The sequence below is a fragment of the Sprattus sprattus genome (genome assembly GCF_963457725.1).
Source record: "Sprattus sprattus genome assembly, chromosome: 4".
Classification (NCBI taxonomy): domain Eukaryota; kingdom Metazoa; phylum Chordata; class Actinopteri; order Clupeiformes; family Clupeidae; genus Sprattus; species Sprattus sprattus.
The window spans coordinates 10,597,388-10,613,097 of NC_137923.1; the positions used below are offsets into that span (position 1 = coordinate 10,597,388).

The 15,710-nt window shown below is 42.9% G+C and overlaps 1 protein-coding gene across 3 annotated transcripts in view; it reads right to left on the reverse strand.

Annotated features, from left to right (window-relative positions):
• The window catches only part of dlg1b (discs large MAGUK scaffold protein 1b), a 90,502-nt gene extending 75,020 nt beyond the window's left edge, over positions 1 to 15,482 (reverse strand). For all 3 annotated transcript variants that reach the window (XM_080836406.1, XM_080836407.1, XM_080836405.1), the window contains exons 1-3: positions 14,805 to 15,482; positions 14,226 to 14,357; positions 7,088 to 7,254 (exon numbers count right to left, since the gene is read on the reverse strand). In XM_080836406.1, the coding sequence (XP_080692532.1) occupies positions 7,088 to 7,254; positions 14,226 to 14,357; positions 14,805 to 14,823 (318 nt within the window). In that variant the 5' untranslated portion in view covers positions 14,824 to 15,482. The remainder of the gene's footprint in view (positions 1 to 7,087; positions 7,255 to 14,225; positions 14,358 to 14,804) is intronic.
• Positions 15,483 to 15,710: the final 228 nt, after the last annotated feature.

A 15,710-nucleotide genomic window follows, 5' to 3' on the forward strand; every position in this document is an offset into this window, starting at 1 on the left:
CCGCACATAAATACATTACTAACACCGCTGTCCCAGTCGTAACGGGGGTATGGGGGGCTACATCTTAGCACTTCTTGTGTCAAAGCTCCTTCCAATATCCGTAAAGTTCAAGAGATGCGAGCACGACACAACTGCCGACTCATATAAGATGATGCCGAGAGCGCGTGGAGAGTAAACAGCGTCCGGGAGAGCTCCGCTCCAGACCATGCCAGTTCCAATTCAGCGACATGTGCAATTATGCTTGCGTTGTTTTATTAACCCTCTCACGGCGCGCGGGCTCCCGCTGTAGGAAACAGCTTAAACGGAAAAGAGCGCTAAAAGCAAGCGACTGGGGGAAAAAATGCAATGCTGCTGTACTGGTAGAGCATGCTTCTTCCAAGTAACCTACTACACTTTCCCAACGCGAAACAACGGACGCTTTTATTCTTCTTCAATATAGCCTAACACATTTAAAGTAGGACAATTAAGCCCACTCGGTTCCATATGAATATGAAGGGCGATTTGTATCAACAAACCACAGTGATGTGGTGAGTGCATTAACAGCATATCTTCCCAGATTGTTTCAACTTCCCAGTTGAGTTCTTCCTAGTCATGATTGGAACAATATATTTTTTAAACTCCAACAGCAAACAAATGTAACCTACGCGGTGTCAATAACCGCAGCCACGCGTTGAGTTTCATTACAATAAATCCTTGAAAGGTACAAGACTCAAGGCGCACTGTTCTGTGAGGCTGTGGGCTACGTCGACGCGCATCAGTTCTGATCCGCTGACTTCACCAGCATCACCTAACAAATGCAGAGCGATAGCCTTCGCTTTATCTGACTGTTTTCAATAGCGCCGGGGAAACGCAAACATCTGTGGCGTGGCCAGTATTTTATTTTTGGGTGGGCCTCTGCAAAAGTGAGCGACCACGACTTCAACTCACGCTTCATCGCAGCACGTTATAGCCTACAGCTGATCTGAAGGCAGTCTTAGGTTAGACCACCACACAACAGTGAAGTAGACCCAAAAATCAAGGCAGTTCATTCTTCCGTTCTTTGTTGACACTGAAACGGAGTTCCTAGTAAAAGAAGTATTACAGCACAAACCATTGCATCTCTGACTTGTAAGCACACCACCTTTCCAATCATATGCAAAATGCACGGCCTACTTTCACAACAAACTAATGCAAAATATCGGGGCAACAGGCACAATAGCCAACTAGCAGGTTAACGCCTGGAACTATGTGGTCAACATTTGGGGAAATCTCCCACAGCCCAACAACAACCTGCATGAAAGGACGGTAACACCACCATCCTTATTAGGGCAACATAAAATAGTTTTGAATTGTCACGATGGCCAGGGGAAAACATACGTCTGCCTGTGCCTACAAGACGTGTTGCAGGAGTGTCTGTTCTTGTTTGTTGATGTGCAATTATTGGTATTAGCCTACCGTCACTAGTAATATCGAGCTTGATATGAACATCATGGCTTTAAGTTAACCTTACAATAGTTTTTTTAACGGAGGCCATGCAGGTGAGAGGATAGATGCTGTTGCAGGCATGTACATTGCTTGACGAGCTGATCAGGTAAACAGACGTTTTCCGCAAGTCAAATGTAGTGGAGTAGAAGGTACAATAAAAGTAGCATAAAATAGAAATACTCAAGTTAAGTGCAAGTATCTCAAAACAGTAAAAACCTAAATGGACGTACTTTCCACTAGTGGATGGATGCTAACCATCTAGACAACAGTATGTACTAATTCTTAAAAAAAAAAAAAATATATATATATATATATATATATACACATGTCTCCATTAAAAGCAAAAATAACTAAGATTTTTTGTTTTGTTATTAATTAACTACAAATAGCAGCAAAAAGTGAAGAAGTAACCAATTTGACATAACGTAGAAAAAGCCCGGATATCTACTTAAGTTGTCATACTAACCAGCTAGAGCCGATCTGGCCTCTCTTATAATACCACTTTGTACCTCAATAGGTGCAGGTGAGTCACTGTAATAAAAACAGCATGGTAAAGCAAGAGCGCAGTCACGGGAAAAAAACACACACTGTCAGGAATGGTGTTTTAAGTCCCATTTCGGAGGTAAAAATAAGTGTTTGGTAATAGAATATTCAATTTTTTAGTTTTAACTACATCCTCAATCCATCTTCATGGTGCTGAATTGAATTTACTTAAGGACACAAGTAAGCTTGGCTATCCTGTAGTTAATATTAACAAGTAGCTCAATAGCAAGCCCATCAGTTAACATAAATGGCTTGACCATCAGCTGGCTCAAAAGCTTGAGTGCTTAATTGAAGACCTACAGGGGTCTGTTTGCCTTAACTAGGTTCATGTAGCATATAAACATGAATTGATGTTGATGGAGACACTAATGGTAGCTTAGATATATTTCAATCATATAAACGTTTCCATGCTACATGGACCCTTCAGTCTCCCCCACATTGGCCAAACTTTTTGTGTACTTCTGTGAATGGAGAGGAGGGAGGGGTGCACAAACACAGTAATGCACTACCCCCAATCTGCTTGGGGTGGGGAGTATGAAATCATTTAGCTCGCTTGCAGATAGCTAGTCAGGTTTACATACAGCCCCTTTAATCCACACCTCTCCCAAAACAAGCTTAATGCAATGCTGTTATAGATCAGTGCTGTACTCCAAATGTGTGATTATAAAGATGTATTACTATCTTTACAGCCTAATCTTGATTCCTTCATTAATACGACTCTATAAAACACCTTTGGACAACAATATGTAATTCTTAAAAATAAAATAAAAAGTAAAAACAATAGGCATCTCCTCCGCTGCACAACTCTCTCAAAACCTGGTAAATGTGTATCCAAATGTGTGAATACGACATGACGCATTTGTGCCAAACTGCCCATTAACGTGCACTTAGTTTATGATCACAGAGGGTGGCAGGAAACATGGCACAGCTTACTTATAAGATCCCTTCATCAAAGCAGTAGAGTGTGGAGAGATGCCCTGTAAAAAGCTAACCCACTGTGAGACACTACATAACACTGAAGTGCAGCGCACACATAAATATTTTACATGTGTAGATTCAGTGATTAGACTCCAACATCACAGCCCATCTCCCTTGCCTCTGAAGACCCCTGCTTCAGCAAAATTGCTAAAAATTACTTTTTTTTGTTTTTGCTGAGGCTTCTCCCTGAGCAAGGCAAGGGGAAAACATATTTATCACGCTCCTGAGTTTGCATTTTCCAAATTTCCCTGTGCAAACTTTTCTTAAGAAAAAGGTGGATATCTGTGGAACAGCCTGGCAGGATATGTGCAGTGAGGCAGTGATGCATGAAGAGGCTTCCTGAAAGCTGCTCCCTTCTCATATTGATGACCACACATAGTAAAGACTCATCTTAAGATTTCAGACTTAACATTTCTATGATGGCCTCTGCTTCAAACAGATACACATTCACAGAGCAGACAATCACTCTTAGAGATGAAAAATACATATATCACATACATATATGAATACTTTAGCAACCACTCCACCAATCTCTTTTCAAATGAAAATATGAATTCAGAGTCCTACAAATCAGACACATGAAACATGCACATGGAAGTCTAGCTACCGACAAACTCTGCACTTCTTACTTCCTAAAAAAAAGCCTCCCAATTTCTCAAAGTCTCACTCTCCACACAACAACTGTGTTAGGTCTAACAAAGAGCTTGTGGGGCCTTTGGAGTATGTCACTGCTGTGTGCTCTCTCCAGGAGAAACTTGCAGGCTAAAATAAAACATTGACCACCCGAGGGGGCAGTCTGGGCATGACTAACGCTGCAAATGGGAGGTTTTCTTTTAAAGGAAAACAAAAAAAAAACTTCTGTTCAGTGGGAGGGATTTAAGCCCTTTCAGACAGCTTTATGTGCAAGCACAAATCTGAGCACCATTCAAAAGACTGCAGACCATAATGTGAACAGGCCATTCATTCATTAACATACCCACCCCTCCTCTGAGGATCATCCAACTTTAAACAGATCGTGATTCAACCCATGTTAGCAGTTTGAACATGTATGAGTTAATACAAACTAAAAGGAACAACAGTGAAATTATATTCCCCAAATGAAAACAAATAAGCAATCCATACCACCAACCGACACAGGACATCACAGTAAAAGAAAAACAAACAACTCACAATGACGGATGACGTCCCCATTCTCCAAGACAAAACCATAGTCCAAAGCTATTCAACAAGACCTGCAAGCCCAGCCCAGGTAAATGAAGAACAACACTGATATATGAGCTATTACCCACAGAATAGTCCCATGGTCCAAGCAGAGAGGCAATGGAGGATGTGGGGTAGGATCCAGGCATGCGGACACAGGGGGGGGGCACCCACCCATAGGGAGAGGCCCAGCGGTACAGTACAGTACTTACTTGGTCCAACTCAGAGGGAGACGCTCGAGCTTTAGCAAGCACGTGTAGTATTTCATTAAGTAGGGGAGAGTCCTGTCACAATGTTTGTTTGTTTTTTTGTTTTGAAAAACAGAGGAAACAGAAGGAGAAGAGAACAGGCAAAGTTAATCCTAAATAGTTTCTACATGACAGCTGATGGTTAGAAAGTTGTAATTCACATTAAAATGCTTTAGCAACATAAATGTAATGGTCAACTTGACCTCCCTTGGGTTTAGGAATAGTAGAATAGTGAGTAAGTGTGAAAATAAGACAGTCAAACAGCTGATAAGGTCACTGGACTGATGGTGTGTTATTAGTCAAAATGACATGGAATAATGGTGATTGAGATTAGATGTGGTTCAATGTTAGGACCACAAAGTGAGCGGACTGTTTTGGAGAATGCATCATCAGGCTGCGAAGGTTCTGTGGGCCCATGTGCAATGCATTTTGCTCTTAATCCTGGGCACTCAATCAGAGGATAAAAGTAATAAGCAGAGTGACTCACACACAGACTTCCAACAGTAATAATCTCTGTAATGAGACACTTGTTGATGCGGAGTGATACTTGTGATAATGCATTTGTGATGTTTTCCCGGCGAATGACTAATGTTCAAAAGCCAGCATTACAAGCTGGGTCAGCGTGAATACAGGATGCGTTTTCCACTGTTTTCCACTGTTTCCACTGTTCTTTCTTTAGAAGCTTTCCACACCTCTCCTCCAGAATACAACTTCATTGTGCACAGCTGTGGGATGTGAATCGTGGTGTGCACCTCAGACTGGCAACACAACACATATGATTGGTGAGCATCACTCCAGGGGCCATGTAAGCAAGCGACCAATGAAGTAAGTCAGCAACTAGCATGAACTCTCTACTGATAGTAAGACCTTTTCTTGACTTATCCTACGCACACAGGTAACCAGGACTTTGATAATCAGATTAGGCAGCGGCAGATAACCTGACAAATCCATTTCATCCGGGTTTACGCACCTCACAGAAAAGGGCAGAGAGCCTGGCACGACATACTCGCTAGCCTCCGTCACTCTTAAAGAAGGAAGACAGTGGAGCTTTCTCCAGGTCACCATCTCCCACAGCGGAATTATACTACTACTAGGCATGCTCATTGTCCGAGCTGGACTGGACAACACTAGTTGGCACATGATGGCCTTTTACAAGTGCAGAATTACAACTTCTAAAGGCCTCAAATTCATATGTTCACCATTCAAGATCAAGGTGTTGCTACCATCTAAATGCCACTGTAAGGGCCTTGCTTCAATTAAAAGATGATCCTTGTGTAGAGGGAACCATTTTTTTGGGTTAGCTAATTTTAAGGGTTCAATTGGAAAACACATGGTTGTTTTGTCATTTAGTCAGATAATGTCCCTGTCCTTTGGTGGTTAGAGAGTAAAACGTCCTTGTGGTCATAATTCTGTCATTTGTTGTGTGCTGTGGCGTGAGGTGGTGACAGCAGATTCCTCTGCTCTACCCTTAAGGCTAAACACTGTTCTACACCCATTTCCCTCAGCCTTTGGTAAACAACAATGGGCTAATCTCCTTCCAATTCAAGTAAAAACCAGTGGGTGGTTTACTGCTATATATCAAAATTGCAGATCATCTTTGCAACTAGACCGGGAAAGCTATATAATCAACAGTCAATCTATTTTTGAGAGAAATACACTTTGCACCTCCAACATTTCAGCTGTACGACATCCGCATGGAAATGACATGCTTCCATATTATGAAGATGAATGGTCTTTCCAAAACCTCAACCCATACCAACCCTCAGCACATGACGATATGGAAATCAAGTAGATTAGAGGCACACAAGCTCCAGGCACCAGAAAGGTGTTCACGCTAATAATGTTACCAAACCAACCAACAACAAAGCAGCTCTAATACCATCTTTACAATATTCCCCTGTGTGCCATAGTAAACAAACACCTTCATACGGGTTGGTAAGATATCAGAACTCTGTACCATAGCTCTAAGGATGATAGACAATGTGCATTACATACAAAAACATCTTGCATGCCTATAATAAGGCACAAAATAAGACAGAAAATAATCACAATACTTTTGAAATGTGTGAAAGGGTTTTCAAAAGTATTCAAAGTGCCATGGTGTGGATGTTCCACTGATATGAGACAGAGGATGTTGTTACATGGAAACCTAGCATTTGTTTGTTATTTCTGTTCCACCATCTAAAAGGTCAAGTACCTGCCTATTCATCAAAACTTAAATTTGCAGTTTTAAATTCACTTTCCTTCGGTGCATGCCATGGGCAACTAGATCATATATTTTGACACAGCACAACTTTCAGTGGCATGCACATCCTTAAAACTGCTGTAAGTACTGCGATCTTAGTACTTAGTACCCGCAGCCACACTTGAGCACTGCGGGAGTGCATATGAAAAGCAACTGCCAGGCAGGGAAGCCTTGCTAACAAACCCACACTGTGATGAAGTCTGGAATTCCAGTGTGTTCAGTCCACGAGGGTCACAGGACATTCCTTTTTTTCTGAACATCTATTTTAGAGTTTGCCATCACAATATACACAAATCGACCTAACCTTTTCGGGAAACATCACTTGCAGCAGTTTTAAGTTTTAAGTCATACCATTTGTTAATGACCAGTCTCGTACGCAGGTCGTGCTTGACTGAGGGAAGAGTCCTACCTCTATGCTGGTGCTAAGGCTGCTGGGAAGAGTGTCGGAGGTCACCGTTGTGCTTTGAAAACTGGGGAAGTCCCACAGGTTGACTGAGGGCATTACATCCACAACCTTCACTGGCTCGGCACATATTTGATGATCCAATAAGGTCACTTCGTAGAATTCCTGGATATCTGCAAGAATCAGCCAAGAACCAAGATGATAAACAACTTGACATTTGCACACAACCTTATTATAGACACATTAAACAAAATGGCTACAAGTGAAAAGTACAGTTACGACAATTAGAACACAGATTATTAATTAAATTAAATAAATCCTTTTACAAGAATGCTGATGCAGAATTATTCCAAGACACCTTTCTAAAATAAAACACCAGTCTTAAGATTCTTAAAAAAAAAATTGTAGTGAAACTAGTGGGATACCATCTGAATGGAAAGGATTGCCCCATCCACAGAAAAACATTGCATGCTAACACTACATGAAACCATTAGGCTCATGCCAACAGTTTATCTAATATTGCCAGTGGGTAGACTCCAAACAAATAAATACCAGAGGGTCTTTACTGGCGAACACCACAAAAAAATTCATTCTGGACACAATCCATGGCATTCCACATAAATCTGTCTGATTATGGCAACTTATAGCCTCTGTAATTAATTTCAGTGATGACACTTGGTGACAACTGGTAAATTGGTATCAAATAAGCTATAAATACCATTTAATCTAATATTACCAATGCAAACCTGACCCTTAAGCAGAGGTCACACAAGGCGTCTGTTTTCCATTCACTGAAATTTTAAATTCACAATTCTGGTGGAGAAATGAGTCACATATTTGTATGTCTTAAATGTCTTTCTTTTGCTCATAACAAACAAAGATGAGGAACTTCAGCCTGCAAAGCTCTAACATATGTAATTTTGACCTCTGAGGAGTTCAATGTTACTAATAAATGCCAAGGCTGAAGAAAAAAAAACAGAAATTGATGTATTTTTAAATTATGCACAGGTTTTTGTTTTGAAATTTGTATTCATACACATCATACAGTCCTGCAACTGATACTGTTCCCCTGATGATGCACAGTGGAACTGGTCACGTGCAATCTGTAGTCACTTGCTTCGGCTGACCGCGTCACACAACGCTTTGACTATTATTACACGCAGCTAAAGATTGAAACTTATCTCTAAGTCTTTTCACTCTGCCTCTTTCTCTTAAATAATTTCCACAGATCAAAGATCTTCCAATGAATTCTCTGGGGTATAAGAAGATCAGTGGTAGATACTAGTGGTACATACCCCCCTCACCATCTATAAATACACATCCTTGAGTGAACTATGAGGATGAGAGATATGTGTGGGGCTGGTAGTGGGGTGGCCACGTTGGCTTTAAAGGTCGTTTACAGCTGTTTCAGGGTTCATCGGGTTACAATCATCCATGGCATGGCGGACAAGTGCGTGGTCTCGCGTGAACTGCACCTGACTAACAAGTACACATAGTAAAACCGTACAGCAGGACATTTACACACACGTTTGCCAGATGTCTGACACACATCTACAATCAAGAAAAGAAAATCACCAATAAATGACTGGAGGATAGCCAAGTCGTGGGATTTTAAAATGGGCCGCTACAGCAAGTCTTTCTTAATTAAATATTTCATTGATTTCCACATCTCCTTTGCATGCTGAACGAGAACTCTTTTTTTAATTTGGATTCAGTCAAAGACAATCGTGCAGACTCTTTGGTTATCAAGAGGTGCGGGGAAAGTGGGGGTGATTTCCACAGTTTGTGTTCTTGATCCAAGGTTGGTTGTGACCAACAGCTTAATGGAATGTTGTAAACAGAGAGGGAAACAGCAGACAGACGGAGTTCTTCCCTCCAAGCATGGCAGAGGTTGGGTGACAGTGCTCAAAATAAATGTGCCATCACATGGGGCCCGTTGCAGGATAGATCAGAGTAAATATTTTTATAATACACGTTGGAGGGGGTGATTCCCTCCTCTCCGATTACTCTTTGAAAGGCTGGGGCTGGAGACACTGCCGCGCCTTCAAGAGGCAGCAGGACTTACAGCAGGATGAAACTGAAGCTGCCAGATTATTTTTGTCACCCCTTACTCTGAATGGAGAGGGCTGGGTAACGGCGGCCACAGCATACAGTGTGGTGCAGTGGAAAGTGCGTGAGTCAGTAGAATATTGCTGACTAAACCTCCTTGTGTTCAAGGAAGTTACACATTCAGCATTTTCTTCAGACATTGTGATTTTTGATGTTTGGATATGGTCAAAGAATGAGTTTCAGTTTATTTGGACACAACATTTTTACTATACTAAGAGTAGTGTAAAACTAAGGGGGAACTATAAGAGCGGTGCACAAACTGTCACCCAACCGCCACAATCCAACAATCTGGGAGTGGCGGGTGTAGAAAAAGGCAGCAGAAAGATCGGATTTGCCCTGGAGGTCAACAGCCTCTGTACTCCATCTCCATAAATGTATGGTACAGTAGGGGTAAAATGAGTCACACTACACTCCCTTCAAGGAGCATCTGAATCATTTTAGCCTTGATATATCTGAACCTACAGAGGCAACATGGTCTCTAAAACACTCAGCCGGACAAACAGTCATCAAATGTCGCCGTCCAATGAAACACCAGAAAACTGCACATTCCTGTTGGCACAAAAAGAGCCGTATGCCCCCTTGTCACCAGACTGTAAACCTCACACACATGGCCCTTCAATCAAATCTCCTCCAGACCACTGCACAGCTGACGTCTGGCCAGCAGTACCTGTCTGTCCCCTGGCATTTGGAGAAGGGAGAGGAAACTACGCACATGTTGGATTGGGAAAACCATAATAACAGCGTGAATCAGCTCTGTCGATTTAATCTCGTCTCAGGGTTAAATCAGATGCATGGCACCAAATGAGGTTATGATTCAGGCAAACTATAAATATGCCCAAAATCTACTACTGGCCAGACTTACAGGGAGGTTTAGTGGAGAGTGCTGGTGTGTTTAAAAATCGCTTTATTTCCAAAATAATCCGCATGTCTATGATGGGCTGCTGCTGCACTGGTGGGAGGTCTAAAAGTTCACCAAAAGTGACCTGAAATGCTCTTAATGTCAAAACAGTGAAGGAACACAATTTGACAAAACAGAAAAGTTACTCCCACTTTGTTTACATGCATTTAAACAGACTACATGGAAAGACAACGAGCCAAAAACAGCAAGTACAATCTATGTTAATCTTCTGTTCTTGAATCCATCAAAGCCCTCAAGAGGGAGTTCCTGCGGGTTTTACCATTTATTATGTCCGTGGGAAAAAGTCCACTGATTGAGCCGATATCAAATGAAAGCAGAGTAAAACGAGCCGAGGGGGAGAATGTAACAGGATGACAATCTCAGAGAGACAATGTGTCGAGGGCCATCCCCCACAGCCAACCCACATAACAAAAGCCCCAACAGTCACCTGTGCACAAACCGAGGCAGTGACAATGTGCCGGTGTGGGAGGGCAAATTACTCCCATCATCGTCCTCTAGTCTGTGCTGTCTCTGCCACGTGTTGATCACATTTCAGCGATTAGACTAACAATAGTGCACACAGGGCCGTGGACCGCAGGTGGGTCAGCAGCGCAACAGAAGAATGGAGAGGGGGGTAAATGTCACAACATTTCATAAATAAGTAAAGAGTTCTCTGCAGGGCACTTTGTTTTGACACACTGTACATTTTCATTGTAGTAAAAGCCAACAAGTGAGTTTGCAGAAATAACGATGCCAGCACTGAAATTAAATCACCACTGTGGCTCAAACCTCCCCATTTGGATACTTGCCAGTCTGACATCAGAGTCCATAAAAATACATGACAAATTGCACTCAACAGTCTTCTTAAAAGGGCAACTTGATGAGGCATACTTAATGCTCAGCAATGAAGACACAAGCATTTATCGCATCAGAATCAGCATCCCCACAACCACAAACTGTTTAACCCCCTCTCTCTGTTCACTGTCCACTCCACTGAGGGAATACCGGAAGCTCACATGGGAATCCGTCTCACTCATTTTTTTTCTTTCACCGAGCCACCTGAACTTTGCACCGATATCAAATGTACATTACACTAGTGCTCGCTAGATAAAGAGGGTGCGGTCTGGGCGAACAGAAATGCAAGTGTGCAAGTTCACAGTTCTGTAGGCTCTTCCATGTTTGAGGGTAGACAGTAGACAGTCTCCTTCAAGACAGTAGTATGAGCTCCCAGAATCATGAGAGCCCCAGGGTGAGTCTGAGAGGTCTTGTCTATCCACAGACTGAACTCTTCAGGGTGAGTCTGAGAGGACTGCATGAGCGCTTTAGGGTGAGTCTGAGAGGTGTTGTCTATCCACAGACTGAACTGCATGAGCGCTTTAGGGTGAGTCAGAGAGGACTTGTCTATCCATAGACTGAACTGCATGAGCCCTTTAGGGTGAGTCAGAGAGGACTTGTCTATCCACAGACTGAACTCTTTAGGGTGAGTCTGAGAAGACTTGTCTATCCACAGACTGAACTGCATGAGCGCTTTAGGGTGAGTCTTAGAAGACTTGTCTATCCACAGACAGAACTGCATGAGCGCTTTAGGGCGAGTCTGGGGGTGTTGTCTATCCACAGACTTAACTGCAGGCCCTGATTACACACGGGCTGCTGAATCAGCCAAACTTTCAGGTACTCCCATGGTCCTCCCTTCCTTCCTTCCTCGGCAGGCTAGCCATAACAAGCACTGAGGTTATCTGTTGTGGCTGTGGCCCAGGTCTCTGAGGGGCTCATGTTTGCCATGCTGCCACAGGGGAGCTGACTGTGGCAAGACCCTCCTTGCACAGAGCACTGCATTGATGTTGGACAAAATGGGTCTCTGTCGCCGAGGGTTACCATTATAGCATTTCACAGAGCATGCCTATTCTCCGTGGCCCCAGGATGGACAGTGGCCACCCGATCTTTTCCAAACACAGCACTAACTATTGGCGTGGAGTCCTTGTGTGTTACAGTGTGGAGTTATGCAAACAGTCACGCTGTGATATGACTGAACATCACAAACTAAAGTCTGAAGTCATGTTCCTGTTCCTTTTTAGGCAAGTGACAGAACTGTGTGTGCTTTTTCTAGGAGGGATGCCTTATTGCAACGGTTTCTTTTTCTTACCGTTCTAATTAGAATGACTAGCAAAGTAGACAGGCTGCAAAAAAAGCTTTCAATATAGAGTGAGCTGGTGAAATTAAAGGCCTGTGCAGCTGTGCCAACATGAGTTTGCTCTGAAGAAAATTACATTAAAAAACAAAAACAGTTTTTTCAGCATGACACAATCTGATTAAAGAATGCTCTTGTGCAGCTTTCAAACACAGAGTAAAAAAAGATTTAAGGGCATTATTTTCAGCATCAGTTTGGTTTCAGTTCAGTAACGTCACCCTCCATCAGTAATATGCATGTGCTTGAAGTCGAACCTGGCGTATCCTCCCGAGCCAAATATAGACGAGAGTAGCAAGCAGGCAGGAGGGGAGGCAGGCAGGCAGAGGGAGACTTGCTCTGCTCCTGTTAACTCTCATTCTTGTTACGCAGAGAAAGAGAGAGAGAGAGAGAGGGAGAGGGAGAGCGAGATCAGTGAGATCCACTGGTCATGGAGTCAGACTGCAGTGCCGCCACCACCACTGCTGCTGCAGCAGCTCTCTGGGTGAAAATGCCATAAATCATCAGCGCTGAGGGATTAGGACTTGGGTAATCATGTCAACAGACAGATTACATTGTGTTTGTCCCTTCATGTACATATCTTGGGGTAGGAGTTGAATTGGAAAACTGTCATTAAAATTCATTTTTCATTAGCGACCATCTCAAGTAGTGGGCGACGTGTGTGTAAACAGCTGCCGCAAATGACAGAAAGGGTTTGATTTTTGTATGGGGGGGGGGGGGCGTGTGTACAGTAAGCATGCCCTGTGTACACAAGAAGATGTGTGTGTGTGTGGGTGAGGGTATGCACGCATGTGACCATGTTTGCAATGTGGAATGGCTGCACATGTCATAAACCTAACTGGCAAGGTGTCAAGTCCACCATAATGCAGCAGTTAAGCTGCCTGCAAAGAAGTCATGGAGAGACTAACACTGTCAACTATCTGCCAAAAGACTAAATGCATAATGGGTAAGATTTGGTGCAAATGCTATGAGTAGGGTACTAACATGTTCTAAAGTAGCCACACAAATCTGTTACCAATACAGTACAATTTTTCCAAAGTAACTGGCCCATACATGTCATTGTTAAAGTCACATTTGAAGGTCATTCATATCACCTGATGATCTGAGAACTTCCAAGTGTAGGAAAATTAACACAAGAGTCTTGCACTAGGTTGAAGATACTAAGAGATACTGGCAGACTGCCAAATACACTCCTGGGAACCTCAAACAGGCCTTTCAACATTCCTCCTGGCTGGTTGGTTAGCTAGCTGTTTTGTTTGCTGTCAGTTAGGCTGCAAGGAAAAACTCTGTCCCAGTTTCCCAGGAATTACTCCAGCTTTTTACACAGCAGATGCTCATCAGAGGGCATGTTTACCTTCACTTATGCTAACAAATAATCTACAAAGTATCCTTCAGCCACCAAACTAAAAGTTTACCCAAGTAAAACCATTATAAATGTGCTATGCTATCAAAACTGTACCTGTACCTTTTGACACCTGGTTAAACGAAGACGAAAGCAAGTTCAGCTGCATTCTGTGTTCTGTTTCTAGTACACTTAGGCTAACAGCCCACGGTGCTACTAAAACTGAGGTTAGTGTAAAAAGCACCCTATAATAAGCACAGGAAGACCCAAAGAGAAACAACGATCCTGGGCTGAGGGCCTTTTACCACCTTACATCCCGGTGTGATCGTCTGTGACTTACACATATGACTGGGAGTCAGGACCCAAAGACAAAGGACCACTAGATGGTAGCTATAAATAATACACTTCAAAAGTAGTTTTTCAGCAATATCCTGGTTTTTATTTCAGCACTTATAGAGCAACTCTCAACCCTGAACGTGATAGATAGGATGATGTGCCAGTCTTAAACTTCCTTCACTGAGACAAGAGGTAGCCTACTGTCCAGGTCTCCCACTAGGGCTCATTTAATTTTGAAATCAATGGGCAAAATGACTTAAGAGATGTACTGTACCTATAAGTGCCTGGAAGAGGTTACTCTGGAAGATGTCAATAACCCTCTGGATGGAGTGTCTCAGTTGTCTGTCCTCTGTATTGTTCAATTTCGTCCGATATTCCTCCAGGAGCAAGAGAGCTCTTTGCGCGTCTGGGGAACAACCCAAAAAGTTTGTTATGTTGGCTGCAGCACTTGGGAGGCGAACATGTAAGGCCCAACACTACCGCCTTTTCTCTCAACTGCAATCAAACATGAGACAGTCGGTGGCTATAATGTTTCAATTCTGTACAAAAAAAAACATGAACAACATTACACGACTGCTCAAGACAGGATTTGATTAGTTGAAATTGTAAAGAATACACAACATGTATAAATCACAGCTAAATCGTCTGACTCGATAACTGAAATACCACTGTGGGACCAGGTAGACGTCTGGTGCTAAATATACATCCCTCTGCAGACTTCTTGACTATAACCACACTGTCACTGGCGAGGGAAGAGTAATAACTGGGTGGTCCTAATTGGTACATTTTTCGGCAGTAGTGTATCCGTTCTCGGCCGAGTTTGCGACAATTACATTAGTGAAGGTCCACTTACCTTTTTTTCGTACGGGCATGATTAGGCTGAATCGAGCCAAAATGTATCCAGCTAGCGGACCAGGCGTTGATTCGAATGTTAACACACACCACTATACCCTCCTGTTTCTGGGCGTCCAACCCTAGTGTCAAGGGGTAACTGAAGTGCCTTTTGCATGTAACCTGCGGATTTCACTTACAACAACGATAGTTCAAACAGATCGCTACGATATAAAAAGAGCCGCCACACTGGGTGGGCGTCCAGGTCCCCGCTAAACACAACAGCCACCAGCGGTACCACCACGAACCAACTAGCAGCTGCACTTCTTGAACCTGACAACGTTGAAAGAGGGACGCCACGACACCACATATGCAATACAAAGTCCTCTTCGAAAAGGGTCCGGACAGTACTTCAGTTCCATTCAAGGCCGACGAACACTGCCATTCAACCACAAAGACGCATGTTTACTTTGAGCATTGCTAATTTTGCTCCCACTAAGAATAATTTGAGATTTCTGCAGTCGCTGGCTGCCAGAGGATTTACAAAACTCAAAAATGCAAATCCAGTTCAGTGGCACACACAAAATTGGATCTCTTGATTCGCGATTTTAATCCTCACTTCCGCAGTCGTCCTTACAGTTCCCCTTCTGAAATGAAAGATTGTTTTCCCTCACGTCAAACTTCTTTCGTTATCTCCTCCTCTTTTTTTCTTCCTATGTGTCAGAAATTCCAAACTTTCCTCCAAAATGGCGTCCTAGGGCTGGAAATATATCACGTGACCTCAAACCCTACCCTTGACCACCCAATCATGGGACTGTGTTACCCTACCTTTCAGCTTAGGGAAGGTGAGACTTAGGAGTTTCTTAAAGGAGACAATCGTGAGCAAGGCATTTCATACATTCGGGACATACGGCTTAATGCAACATGC